At 37.4% G+C, this 15,017-nt stretch overlaps 1 protein-coding gene across 8 annotated transcripts in view; it reads right to left on the bottom strand.

The window, feature by feature from the left end:
* Positions 1 to 15,017, bottom strand: part of Ccdc150 (coiled-coil domain containing 150) — a 107,000-nt gene continuing 91,983 nt past the window's right edge. For 6 of the 8 annotated variants that reach the window (XM_048808223.1, XM_015481179.2, XM_048808222.1 and 3 more), the window contains 6 exons: positions 12,741 to 12,935; positions 12,225 to 12,293; positions 11,977 to 12,138; positions 11,153 to 11,239; positions 5,342 to 5,461; positions 1 to 4,646 (listed from right to left, as the gene is read on the bottom strand). In XM_048808223.1, the coding sequence (XP_048664180.1) occupies positions 4,533 to 4,646; positions 5,342 to 5,461; positions 11,153 to 11,239; positions 11,977 to 12,138; positions 12,225 to 12,293; positions 12,741 to 12,935 (747 nt within the window). In that variant the 3' untranslated portion in view covers positions 1 to 4,532. The remainder of the gene's footprint in view (positions 4,647 to 5,341; positions 5,462 to 11,152; positions 11,240 to 11,976; positions 12,139 to 12,224; positions 12,294 to 12,740; positions 12,936 to 15,017) is intronic. The other 2 variants (XM_048808224.1, XM_048808227.1) reach the window with 1 other exon arrangement.

Genomic DNA, 15,017 nt, shown 5'->3' with positions numbered 1-15,017 from the left:
ATTAAAATTAAAAAGCTTCTTCTCAGCAAAGGAAACAATCAATAATGTGGGGAGAGAGCCTACATATTGGGAGAAAACCATGTGGTCATGCATCTTCCTAGATTTTTATAAATCTCTTTTTGTACAAACATGAATGAATGAACTGATGAAGAATTATAGATGGGGTTTTCTGCATTTTTCTTTAAAGTGTTGATTCTTTTCTATGTTTGGTTTTCCAGATGAAAGGAAATGATTTTTCATTTTTTTAAAGCTACCTACTTGCTCTAGGGATGTTAACAAAATGGCACACATAGAACTATTTTTTTACCCTTAACTTATAGCCATGGCTTAGTTTGTATCTAATCATCAGTATTCTCAGAAATTAGTCAAAACACCTATAGAATTACCTTTAAATCTTATGTTACTGTGTGTGGCAAATCTATGTTGTGAAAGGAAACTACTAGTTAATTACATAATTATGAATTGTCATCATTCTCATATTACCATCTACTAGTATACTAACTTTTTGAACATATACAGTTATAATTTTTTAACATCCTTGTCTGCCAATTCTAATATCTGTTGGTTCTGGGTCAATTCCGATTGACATCTCATTAGGAGTCATATTTTCCTGTTTCTTTGCATGCCTGATAATTATGGATGAATTCCAGGCACTCTGATTTTACCTTGCTGGGTACCATATATTTTTGTATTCCTACAAATATTCTTAAAGCTTTATTCTGGGAACACAGTCATTTGGAAACAGATCATTGGGTCTTACTTTTAAGATTCGTTAGGTAGGACTATAGTGGTAATCACATTAGGTCTAAATAGTCTCTACTAAGGAGATAAGATGGATCCTTTTGTATACTCTACTGAATGCCCAGAAAGTCATGAGGTTTCTAATTCTGGCTAATGGGAACTGGCACTACTTTTATGTGCCAGGTACTGTTACCTCTACCTCTTTTGGAAGATTCTTTCTCCAGCTTTGGGTAGTTTTCCCACATGCATATGATAACCAGTACTCAGCCCCTATAGATGTCTGAAATATTCCTTCTGTGCAATTTTCTGCTTTCTGGTACTCTGTACTAGAATCTCAGCTGTCTTTGACTTTGGACTCTCAGCTATAGCTCTCTAGCTCAAGGGACCTGCTAGGCTCCACCTTAACTTCTCCTTGATTTGCCGCCAGGGCAATTGTAGTATTCACCTTATTTATTCACCTACTCTCAGGGATCACTCTGCGTAGGCTACTCTAACTAAAGTCCTTATTCAAAGACAGTTTATAGGACATCAACAACAAAATAAAAATATCTATGGAGAGGTTCCAGAAATCTGTCTTAAACCCACTAAATCTTTCCCACTGCCAAATTTTAGGAGATCCTTGAGGATAAGATCTAGTAAAACCGGGCTGGGGTTGGGCTCAGTGGCAGAGTACTTGCCCAGCATGTGTGAGACACAGGGTTCAAATCTCAGCAGTGCATAAAATAAAGGTCCATCAACAACTAAATAAAATAAAATAAAAAATATTCCTATTTAAAAAAAAGATCTAGTAAAACTAGATTAAAACTAGTTAAACTTCAAATAGATACTTACTTAAAATCTTTATTGCTTCATTCTAAGTGTTACAAATACATATTAATAATGGCATTTGTTTTCTCTGGATGGACAGAGCATTTGTCTGTCAAGAAGCTGAAGCACTAACAATGGAGAAAAAATGTTTGGATTTTGTGCTTCCTGCCAAAGATGCTCTATCTAATGATATAGGGAGGAACACATTAAGTTAGAACTGTTATTCATGATTTGAATTATCTAAACTTTGCCCTTTAATTGGGATCCCCCATTGTCCACATTACTCTCAATCCTCTAGAAAAACAGAAAAGGTCATAATAGAATTAGAAAGTTATATGTACTAGAGAACTCAAAGTTCTCCAAAAAACTTCCAGAAGCAGATGATCTATAGCATGTGACTGCTAACCTAAGATCCTTAGAACAAGCAGGTGCCTGAGACGGTCGGAACAGGATTCTTTTGTCCTATTCTCTTACATATCCTCATCATACTCTCTTTCACATATTCTTCTGGTCATACTCTTTTACTCTGCTCTTTAGTGATCTAGGGTTATATAGTTCTGAGATTTAGTTTTCATGTCTCCCTTACTAATAACAACTATAAGTTTCACTAGTAATGATCATCAATCTACTATAATTTCTTTCTCCCAAGCTATTAATAGCCAATCTAAAAAAAAATTAAACAAAAGGATGTTACAATAAGTTTATCAATAATGATACTCTTTGATGACAATAAATGAGGAAAAATGTCCTTGTTCTGGATGAGGATATATATATTGTTGGCATATATATATGACCATCATGACAATAATCATAGCAATGTGTTTACAATCCATTTACAGTGATCATCTCTCTTGTGTGGTAAATGGGATCTTTTTTCCTTTATGAAATTCAGGATCAAGGCTTTCAGTATCAATAGCCAGGACCAAGGCTAATTTTTCTATTGGACTTTTGGCTAGACTGTTTCAAGACCATTTCTCCCCAATAGCTTCAACTGATTCTATCTCCTTAAGATATATAAAAGATAAGATAAAGAATCCAAAGAAACAGATCTCTTTTTGAGTAATGAATCCTTTGGATGTTAATAGGAATTCAACAACTTAAGGAGATCATCAAAAATATGTTCAATCATTATGGCTGACCCAGTAAACAACAGAACCCACGCCTTGGAGATGTAGCAAATAAGTTAAAAGCCCTTCAATAAATGTCTCAGTTAATTTTTGCTTGCTTTAAAAAAAATACCTGAGAATATAAATTTATAAAAACCAGAAATTTATTTCTCACAGTTCTGCAGCCTTGGAAGTCCAAAAACATGGTGTTGGCAGGTTAGGCATCTGGTAAGAATCCTATTCCCTGCTTCCAAGATGGTGCCTTGTTGCTGATGTCCTCTGTAAGGGCTCAATGCTGTCATTATATGGGGGAAGGTAGAAAGGCAAAAAAGAACTATGCTAATTACCTCCAGCCTTTTCATGAGGGTTCTGCCCTCATTACTTAACCATTTTCCCAAAGGCCCCATCTCTTAATACCACCCCAATGAGGATTAAATTGCAACATGAATTCTGGAGGGGACACATTCACACCATAGCATCAAAGTAATTATAAATAATTAAATAGTCACAATTTTTTTTCTAACCAGAGAGGTTAGAAAATAGTTGTTTAATGTTTGTTGTTCAGTCTGAAATGCTTCTATGGAGCTGCTGTCCTGGGATATGAAGACCAAAAGGGAGAACAAAGAATAAAATGTTCCCACCTTCTGGGAAGAGATTGATTGTTTGAAAGCCATGGTAACAAGCAGTTATCAACACCAATTTTAAACTTGTCCATTAGATCAGTGACAACTTGCTCTAGTGTATATGCTTTTACATGGCTGAACAATGACAGTCTCTCACTTCTGAAAGTCAGACAAACATGGCTCTGAATGCCCATTCAATGAACAATAGTATCACTTAACCAAGTATACATCTACAGATAGTAGAACCTACCCAAGCTTCTGAAAGTCTTCAAATCCTTGAATTCCATGTTCCTCCCAATCCTGTATGAGATAAACAGTGTGCTCTGCTCTGGGAGGAAATAGGCCTGAATAACATAGTTCTCTCTTTTACTATACAGTAAACAGTACATTAAGTTTTACCCTTTTGTTTCAGGTAGTGAGTGGTGGGCTCTTCAACCTTTGACAGTCTTACATTTGATATTTCCATCAAATATATAATTGTATTATATAACAAACTAATTTCCACCAAATTACATAATCATAAACTTCATTTAGGTCTTCATATCAGCAGCTACCATTACTTAAATATTAAAATAGGCATTATACCAACTCATTTATATACCTTAGGTCTGCATCACCTAATCCAGCACTCAATATCTGACAAAGTTCAACTTATTAATTAATATTGTAAGGGAAATCTACATTGATCAGGCAGTTTCCTTAAATGGAGCATACTGACATGCTTTTTAAAAAGCTTTCTTTTAATGATCTAGGAAGTTGTAAATATAAACTTTGAGATATGTTATTTAAGAACATAGGTATTAGTCTTATTAAAGACAACACTGGTGATTACTCAGTATAGAAATGTACATGTTTATAAAGCAATGGAAGAGTTTTTACCATTTTCCAGGTGACTTTTTCCAGGAATGATCTACTGGATATGAGACTAGAACTGACTCAAAGTATTATATCATTTAACACCTCACTAAATACTTTTTGATAGAATGTAATAAGAAATAGCCAAATATCATGCAATGGCATTTCCTATTATACAATAAACTAAATTTATTGGGTGGAAAATAGGGAAAGGGACAAAGATAGGGTGGTTCTGTAGTGATTATAAAGGTTTGTAAAACATTAACTAAGGTCCAAAATCTTCAGCCCACATCAAAGACTTCACATTCTTATGACTGTACAAACAGGCCAGCCCTAGTTGTGTGGCTTGCAGAATCATGGAGGTGTAGCTGCACATGAAGAAGTTCCTTTGTCAAGGACATCACTTCCTCTCTACCTCAGAATGACACTTCTTGGGCATGAATCCAAGATTCTGTTTAGCCTCCCATCGATGCAGAGCAGACTGATTAGAAAAATCATGTCTTGTATCTTGATCCTGTTGAAAAGAAAGTACATTTGTCTGTTCTGAGTACAGTGCTTAGCACCTAATGGCCTCTGTGAATGTCACTTAATTCATCTGGTAAGGTGGTCCTAACCTAGACATTAGAAATAAGGTATAACTTTTTTTTTTAAATACTTATTTTTTAGTTTTAGGTGGACACAATATCTTACTTACATTTATGTGGTGCTAAGGATCAAACCCAGTGCCTCATGCATGGTAGGTGAGCACTCTACCGTTGAGTCACAATCCTAGCCCCTAACTTATTTTTATTATCATTGTAGTTATATATAATATTGGGGTTCATTTTTATATAATTATAAAACATGGAATATAATTTATTCCACATCAGTCCCCAGTACATCCCCTGTCTGCCTCCCTCCTCCCTCTCCCTGTTCCCTTTCCTCTACTCTACTAGGCTTTCTTCTATTTATTTATAGTTTGTTTTAAATTAGTACATTATAGATACACATAAAGGTGAAATTCACTATGGTATATTCATACAGGAGAGTTTGGTCAGACTTATTCCACCATTCCTCTCTTTGGAGAAAAAAATCAGTTCGTTGGTTTATTAGAAGTAGTTTAAAGAAATCTAAAGATTAATAAAAGAGTAGCTAGATGATATAAGACTTCTGTAATTTGAAGTTTGAGAAGGTATAAACTTGAAATTGTTTAAGGCATCTTAACCTTACCTCTTCTAGCCATATGTCTTCCCGGGGAAGCCTCTGCAACCGATTTTTTGTCAATTCAAGTTGCAGGCCATCAAACTTGCACTGAAACCAGCGGTGAGCTTCTTGCAGGTTAGCTGTTATCTGAATACAGGTTTTTTTTTTTTTTTCTATTAGTTTTACAGACTTTTACCTAGATAAAGACCTAAGTTCTGACTGCAAGGTCCTTGTAAACTATTCATACATACAATACGTTTAACAACCGATTAAATAAGAGTAATTTCTAAATGAGGGTTAAAGGAATGCATACAGGCTCACTGCTCTTCATGCACTTGTTAATGTTTCCAGGACATCCCTCACCTGAATCTGGATTTCCCTCATCTAGCAAGGTATCTGACACAGAGTAAGTCCTCAAGAAGTATGCACTGCTGTCTACCTATCGCAGATTAGTTAGGTCAATATAGGGGGCACACTATAGGAAGCTAAGAAAACTGAACTCAGTGTTATTTAACTTTTAGAAACTACAAAGCTAAGATGTCTTCCAGGTCCGTTTGTGCATCTTGATAACAACTATAATTCCACTTTTCCCAAACTAAACTTCTCTTTCTCTAGCATCTACCAGGAATGGAAGAAAAGGTACTTGAAATAGCTTTGTACAAGACATCTATTGTATGATGAATAAGAAGGAGCTAACACTCAGAGATATCTATTAGAATAAAATAATTATTGTGTGGATGTGGTAACTGATAGGGAAGTTACCTAAGTGCACATAGTCAGTGTCATAGTTGGCACTCAAACTCGGGTCTCTCAGAGTACATACTATTCCTAATATACCATTCTACAAATCATGTTGTGATTCAGTGGCTACAAGAGGAACAATGATAAAATGACAGCAGTGATACTTTAAAAATGTCTGTTTTCTAAATCTAGAAAATAAAGGGTGGTTGTGGGAGAACTATAACCTCAAAGAGCCTTCCTAGGTCTAAAAATGTATGATTTAAAACACTTTCAAATAGGCCAATTTAAGTTTATTTTTAATTTGTTCTTTTTAGTTATATGTGACAATAGAATTTATTTTTATATAGTTACACAAGCATAGAATAATATCTTATTCTAAATAGGATGTATACAATGTTCAGATTCACTGTGGTGTATTTACATATGAACATAGGAAAGTTATGTCAGATTCATTTTACTGTCTTCTCTATTCCTATCTACCCTCCTTCTCTTCATTCCCCTTTATCTAATCCAATTAACTTCATTCATTCTTTCCCTACCCACCCACCATATTGTGGTTAGCACCCATATATAACAGAGACCATTCAATCTTTGATTTTTTGAGATTGTCTTATTTCATTTAGCATGATAGTATCCAGATTCATCCACTTACTGGCAAATGCAATAATTTAATTCTTCTTTATGGCTGAGTAATATTCTATTGTATATACACTATAATTTCTTTATCCATTCGTCTGTTGATGGGCATCTAGGTTGGTTCCATAGCACAGCCATTGTAAATTGAGCTGCTACAAATGTTGATATGGCTGTGTCACTATAGTATGCTGATTTTAACTCCTTTGTATTTATACTAAGGAGTGAGATAACTGGGTCAAATGGTGGTTCCATTCAAAGTTGAGGAATCTCCATACTGCTTTCCAGAGTGGTTGTACTAATTTACAGACTCACCAACAATTTATGAGTGTATCCTTTCCACCAAATCCTCACCAACATTTATTGTTACTTGTATTCTTGAAAATTGCTGTTCTGATTGGAGTTAAGGTTAAAACAGGATAGTTTTACTTTACATTGCTAGAGATGTTGAACATCTCTTGTTTACATACGTTTGTTGACTATATTTCTTCTTTTGAGAAGTGTCTATCATCCATTCATCATTCAATAGCATATTTTTTAGTATCAAGGTGTTTGAGTAGCTTCTTTTTTATTTTATCGTTGATTTCTAATTTTATTCTATTATGATTTGATAGAATGCAAGGTATTTTGTGTGTGTGTGTGTGTGTGTGCGTGTGTGTGTTTATTAAGAGTTGCTCTGTGGCCTAAGATAGTCTATTTTAGAGAATGATCCATGTTCTGCTGAGAAGTATGGTCAGTCACTGATGAATGAATATATGTCTTGTAAGTCTAAATTATTGAATTATTCAGTTCTCTAGCTTCTTTATTACTTTTTAAAAATAATATCTATTTAGTGATGAGAGAGGCCTGCTAATGTCATTAAGCATTGTGTTGTTGTCTATTTGATTCTTGATATTGAGAAGAGTTTGATGTATACAGATGTTCCATTGTTTGGGGCATAAATATTTATGACTGGTATGTCTTATTGATGTGTAATTTCATTAAGCAGTATGAAATGACCTTCTTTGTGGCTTCTGATTAATTTTGGCTTGAAGTCTTCTTTAACTGATATGAGAATAGAAACCTCTGTTTGTTTATAAGATCCATGTGAATGATATGTTTTTTCCCATCCTTTCGCCTTCAGTCTGTGGATGTCTTTGCTTATGAAGTCATTCTCTTGGAGACAGCATATTGCTGAGTCTTATTTTTTAATCCAATCTTCCAGCTTACGTCTTTTGATTGATGAGCTTAGGCCATTTACATTCAATGTTATTATTGAGGGATGATTTTTACTCCTGTAATTTTATTTCTAATTTTTAATTGTATTAGTTTCCTCCTTGGATCAACTATTCTTCTAGCATACTTCCTCCATATGCTGGTTTATAATTTTATTTTTCATTTCTTCTTCATGAAATATTTTATTCATGCTTGTAGTGTAGGCTTTGTAGTTGTGACTCCTTTTGTTTATTGTGCAAAGTTTTTACTTCATCTTCAATTCTGAAGCTTCATTTTGCTGGGTGACTATTTGTTCGTCTCCATATTGAGCTTGATACATATTATTCCAAGACCTCCTAGCTTTGAGAGGTGTAGGTTGAGAAATCAGCTGAGATCTGAATTGCTTTATGCTTGAATGTGACCTGTTGTTTCTCTATAGTAGCTTTAAAATTCTATCCTGATTCTGTATATTAGTCATTTTCATAATAATGTGCCTCGGTGTGAGTCTGTTGTAATTTTATACACATGGAGTCCTGTTTGCCTCCTTTATTTGATTTCCCATTTATTCTTAAGAGTTGGGAAATTTTCTGATGTTATTTCATTAAAAATATTGTGCATTCCTTTAGTTTGTATTTTAGAGCCATCATCTATTCCAATGATTCTTAAATTTGGCCTTTTCATGTTATCTTGTATTTTCTGAAAATTCTCTTCATAGTCTCCTAACATTTTTTCATAGGCAACTTTATTTTCAAGACTACATATTTTGTCTTAGTTGTCTGAAACTCTGTCTTTCAAGTAGTCTAATCTATTGGTGATGCCCATTGAATTTTTAATTTGGCTTATTGATTTCTTCATTTTGAGGATTTCCATTTGATTCTTTTTCAGAATCTCTCTTTATTGAAGTGATCTTTCACTTCCTGTATTTTCTCTCTGATTTCATTCCCTACATCATCTTTTACTTTGCAAATCAGTTTAGTTATAAACTTTCTAAATTTTTTTCTGTGACATTTCCCCCACTGTGTTATAGTGGATTCTCATATTGAGGTATTTTGTATTGGGATGGTTTGTTCCCTTGCTTTTTCACTTTGTTTGTGTGTTTACCCATTTATCAGTATGAACTGGAGGTGGCAGAGTTCTTACCTTATGAACTCAGTATCCCTGAAGGTTTCTAGCACCTCACGGTTTAGGGGGACACAAATAATAACAACCACCAATGTAAACAATATATAGCATTAAACTAAAAACTTAGTACCTATTATGACATCTACCATGTTAATTGGTATAATAGGCAATTACCAAAATTAAAACTATAAGTTTGCAAAAGGGTTTGCTATTTCAAAAGTGAACAGAAAGAATGTTGAAGAGATATAGGATGTGATTATGAGGGAGGAGGAAAGAAAGTAGAAATAAAAAATTAAAGGAAGAGTAAAAGAGAGAGCAATAGAATTTGGCTGTTAGCCAAAGAAAAGAGAAAGAAAGTAAAGAGAAATAGACAAGGAAAAAAAAGAAACTAACCCAAAACATACTAATCAAAAACCCTACCCCTCAAAAGACAGTCATGAAAAATAACTACCTTCAAAAAATGCTAGAAATGAGAAAAGGGACAAATATAAATGTCCATGAATAATTTAGTACACAAGCAAACAATAAAAAAAAAAGTTCTTGATGAAAACTTAAGGAATTGTTTCTATTGTGGTGGTTAAAAATCGTCAATGAGAATATATGTTTGTTGACTGTTCCCAAATGTCTTTCTTTCCATATGTACCACGCACAAGAATGCTAGCATACTAGCTGCAAATCCTCGCCTCTTTTTGTGTTGCTCATCTAGTTGCCAGTTGGAGTTCAAAAATTCTTGGCTTCCCTTGTGGCAGTATGAGGTGGAGTGGGTTGAAGAGTGCTGTTCTCCACTCTCACAATGGGATCACTGTAGAATTCTGTGAGAGGAGTTCCTATCGATGGAGGTCCTGAAGGTAGGGCTTAGGTCTAGTTAGGCCCCAGGTGCTACACTGAATGGTGATTGGTCTGAGAATTTTAAATCAGAACACCTCCAGGGTCTGGCAGCTGCTGATCCATGCTGGGAGAATGAACCCCAGGAGTCTCCCCTGGGCCACACTTATGCAGTGGAGGAGCCAATCCTGCACCACCTATGCCACATGCAGATTTCACCCTTTCTGGCCTTGGGCTCAGTCCCCAAGCACAGTCACTCCTGCCCATCTGAATTTCCTGCCCACCCCAGCTGATCCTGCAAGTCAATAGACTCAAAGAGGGAGAGGGACCGAGAATCTCTCAGGTTTCAACAACCTGAATTCCCCCAGGTAAAACATTCTCGAGGCCTGAATTTCTCCTGGTCTCCTAGGCACACTCTTGAGTCATGTGGTAGGCATCAGGCAAGCCTGACTTTCAGACCCAGCTCAGATTTTCCAGGTCCAGGCTCCTAGATTTGCTCCCATAGCTTCCAGCCACCACAGCACAGTGAAAAGATGGCTCCTGCCTTGGCTCTCTGTGGACCACCAGGAGACACACAGCATCTTTGTCACACAAGGCTAATAGTGTGGCACACTTTCGGATCAGTCTGCCAGTGTCCTTGATCTCTGATTTCTCCATACCAAGACACACCACTGTGCCACCTGAAATGCAGGTTCTCTTAGTTCCCTTCCCTGCTTTGCCCACAGTGTATTAGCTCTGGCAGCCACTAGCACTGGCAGGGCTTTCTTCTTTTATTTTATTATATCCAACCTTCTGAGTCTCCAAGCTGTTCTGAGAGTCCAGCATTAAATCCCAGTAAAATCCCTCTTTCACCCACCTCACTGAGCTATTTATCTGCTATCTTGGTCTCACACCACAGAGTAGCTTGGAAAGCAACCTTGTTTCCTCTGCGATCTTCCCAGTCCTCCCCCAATTTACGTTTAGAACAGAGAAAGCAAATTCACATATTAGGACATACTTTATGCTTCTAGTTATTGATATAACAAAGAATTTCCAATTTTCTTAATTCAAGTCAAATAATGCAGTAAAAATCAACACACATGGTGGTCTTCCCTTATATTTAGTGGTCAAAACTTAGAGACTTCAACATTCAATTAATATCTTAGTATTCTATTACCTATTATCAAGACATAGACTCTTAATCTAAAAACTACTTATTTTTTACAATAGAGACTTTACTTAGTAAATTATTGGTTCTTGCCTGTTGTACTCATGACAACTGATGAACTCACTTGTGTGTTTCAAGGCTATTGTCTAAGTCTTTATGGCTATGGGCTGGCTCACCTGTTCTGATTCCACACTGGCTTCTTTCAATTTGTTCTCCGTTGCCTCTTTACATTTCTTCAGGTGTCTAACAGTTTCTCCCAATTCCTGAAGATGTGAGAAAGATTTTTAAAAACATCCAATGTACCATATAAAAGAAGTTTCAAATATGTAATACAGCAACCAAATTATGAAAGTAGTATTTTAGTATTCTATACACTTTTGAATTTCAGGTGCTACCAAAATACAAGATACAAATTTATCACTAGTCTAATTCACACTCTTCAATACGTATATTGTTACAGATTCTGATCTGAATTATGAATTCTGCTGCGAGAAAGTGATTAATGTCTCTTTTCAGAATTGGAGAGATACCTTTCATAGCAGACAATCCCTATTGGAAGACAAGAATTCAATGCTCTCTTGAAGTACCTTTGTAGCAATATAATGTCATACTTTTTTACTAGGTTAGGAATAGCTAAAATTCCTATAATAGCAACAGGTATGCATCTATGTTATAGGGAAGAATCAATGGGTATATGTTTCCTAAAGACTATGAAATCCACTTCAGAAGTCTGACTACTTAGTAACTGATATTTTACAAATGTGAACTCTAGCTTTTCTTTAAAAGTAAACACTTATTAAATTGAAAATGGAAAACATTTGCCATATTCCAAGCTCAGGCTTCTTCCTAGGTATTACTCTTCTAAGAACTTAACTAAGATGAACAAATTTTAAATATGTTTTCTACTACCGAATCTAGAAAACCTAGATGCTATAATGCTGGTTTTAGGCACAGGCCATCTGCTCATAATCTTTGAAAAGAATCTTAAGAAACCTTTTACCTGACACCGATTTTCTAATTCCTGCCTCATTTTCTGCTCTGCTATTAGTCGCAGCTCTTGCTGTTTATTCCGTGCTGAAGTTTCATATTGGCTCTTGGCTAACAGCTGCATCTCTTTCTGCAGGTTACTCATTTCAGATATGAATCTCTGGATACTCAATGACTGGCAGAGAACAAATAGGAAGATATTTAGTGTATCTAAGTTGGAATTTTGTAATGAATAGTAAACAGATTGTAGAAATCATCTACCTGTTCATAGTTTTTTTTCTGATATTGATCCTTAATTAGCTCCATTTGCCTCAATTCTGTTTCTATTTGCTGAAAGTAAATGTAGAAATAACATTAAAAAAAAGATGATCAATGGGAAAAGCAGCTTTTTCTTTTTGCCTTTAGATGACAGAATCCCATATGAGAACCAAGGTTTTATACCTTTGGTTCCTGTTGGGCTCTTTCCTATGTGGCTTACTGACCCGCAAAGAGCAAAGTGCAGTACAATCAACACAGAGAAGACAGATGGGGAGCCAGAATGTGACACTGGCAGCTAATAAGAAACCAAACATTTACAGAGATACATCTCCACTAAAATAGAGATGGTCCCACAAAGGCAATTTGCCCACTTCCCAGTTGTGGCTGTAAATTCTCAGAGGATACATGCTCTGTTAAGGCTCTAAAATCTTTCTTTCTTAGACTCCCATGACTGTCTGGATCCTCATAGCACACTAAGAAAGTGAGGGGAGACTTAGGGACATAGAATGTCTCAGACACCTTCATTCTCTCTACATTCTGAGCATTATTCATCTTAGTGGATAAGTGGAGTTTTATTTGGGCCTTTTGATTCTTTATTTTCTCCTTGTTACTGTTCAGTGTTTTTTCCAGCTCTGCAAGTTTCTGCCGCAGCTCTCTGTTGGTTCGGGATACCTCCACTGATCTGAAGTTGGCTTCATCAAGGGCTTTCTTCAGCTTAGGACACAAAGGAAAAAATTGGAACATTTTTACCTACCATTTGGTAAGAGAAGCTCTTATATTTTGCTGTCTTTTAAAACGGAGAATAAGCAACATGATAATGATGTTGGAGTAAGCAGATTTATAGAGAAACAGATCAAGTGATTTTCATAATTTTTAATACTAAAGAATAAAATATTTCTTACAATAGATAAAGAACATACATGTATATTCCTTGTTCGCAGTTAAAGAGCATGGCTTTGGAGTCAGACAGACTCCTAAGTTCAACTCTGAGCTTCACTATTTACTATCTGAGTAATTTGGGGCAATTAACTTTCTCAAGCCTCAGGTTCATCAACCTAAAAGTATGAAAAAGATATTCATAAATCTAAATTAAATAATAAAATGTAGAGAAAGAATGTGAAGCCTGGTACACAATAATTATTGCCATGCTATAAGCTCTTCTCTTCTGTCATTTGCAGTCTCATATCTTGAGAAGTGAAAATAAATTATATGGTAATTTATCATTAAACTTGTCAGCTGTCAACTTCACTGCATATGTTTTTATAATATTGCTTTTTGAAGCCCAAGTCTAGCTCAAAAAACAAGCTGGGCAAACCTATGTTGCATGACAGAGAGTGTGCCAAAGTGACCAGGAGAAAAATCAAGCATGGATAGAGGTTTACACAGGGTAATACTGGTTGACGAAACCCACTTGGCTTCCCTCTCCCCTTCTAATCATGCTGCTTTCAGGACCCACTGGGAAGAGAAATGCCTGACCAGGAATTCAAAAGAGTAGAGGTGGGAGAGATTGAATCTGGAGACTGAATCTAAGACCAGGAATTGTGAGGTATGCAGGCAATCTAGTGGGCTAAGAACAGGCTCCTACACTACACGAACAGAACCCAAAAGACATTCCAGGGATGCAATCTTCCAGCATGGCATGGCAATTGCTGGGCACTGGAGGTGTGCTGACTTAAAATCTCCAGACCAACTGGCATTCAGCAAAGAGATTGAAGTATACCTAAGTCTATACCCCACCCTCTAGGAGTTACCACTCCTGGATTAACCCTCTCACCCTAGAAACCCCACCCAATTAACTGCTAAGAAGTGAAGCTGAGAAGCGGAAGATGGCGGCGAGGGGAGTGCATTGCCCCCGTGTGCTGCGTCACTGTGTGGGATTATGAGAGTCAGGACGGCTAAAGGCTATCTTGTTAGGAATTTCCAGCAATAGTGGGGTGCTCCGGAACCTGGAGGAAGGATTTCCATCGCACGAGGATCGGCTACGGGGACTCAAACGCGAGAGATTTGTCGCACGGAGGGTAACACTGCTTACTCAGCAAATCGCCCCGCGGCTAGAGTCTGCAGCGCGCGCTGGGAAACGAGGAGATAGCGACGCAGGGATACAGCGCTGCAGTTTCTGCCAGCCGTGCAAGCACCGTACTCAGTGCTGAATTCTGGGTTCGAGACGAGGGAAGGATGCGGTCCATTTCGGTTCTCCGCACCGGTCAAACCACAGAGGAGGCCAGCAGCCACCATCTTGGAGAGCTGACGTCACCATCCCTGTTTTCGACTGACCGCAGCTCATTCAGCCATAGAACAGGTAATTTCAGGCTGCCATTCGCCTGCAGCTTGCAGACAGATTACTCAGGCTCAGTGCCTGAGTGCTTCTTGGAGCCTGCTCTTATCAGAGCATACACCGAGCACGGAGCGGCCGACTTCCGGCTCCCGGAACTGCCCTGGCCCAGGGCTAAGGAACCCACGGAAACTGCTTCTCGGTCCGGGTCCTGCTGAGGGCCGGTCAGGACCCACCCATTGCTTTGGTTACCCGGCAAAGGGAACGAAATGCTGCCATTCGCATAGGATACCAACATGGCAGAGATCTGATGTCATCAGAAAGCGGCGGAGGAGAGAACTTCATCAATACCAGCGGCGACAGAAACAGTTGGTCTCCTGGTAGGGAGGGTGAGGCACAGATACCCGAGTCTCTCTCGATTTGTCGTCGAGCCAGAGGGGAGGAGCCGGGCCGCCACCCGCGCCCGGAGCAGGCCCAATGGCTCACCGGCGTGGTGATCGTGTGACCCCAATTGGAGAGGGGGC

The sequence above is a fragment of the Marmota marmota genome, unplaced genomic scaffold, assembly GCF_001458135.2.
Source record: "Marmota marmota marmota unplaced genomic scaffold, marMar, whole genome shotgun sequence".
Lineage (NCBI taxonomy): Eukaryota > Metazoa > Chordata > Mammalia > Rodentia > Sciuridae > Marmota > Marmota marmota.
Note: the sequence above shows the minus strand (reverse complement) of the source record. Positions and strands in the feature narration are given on the sequence as shown.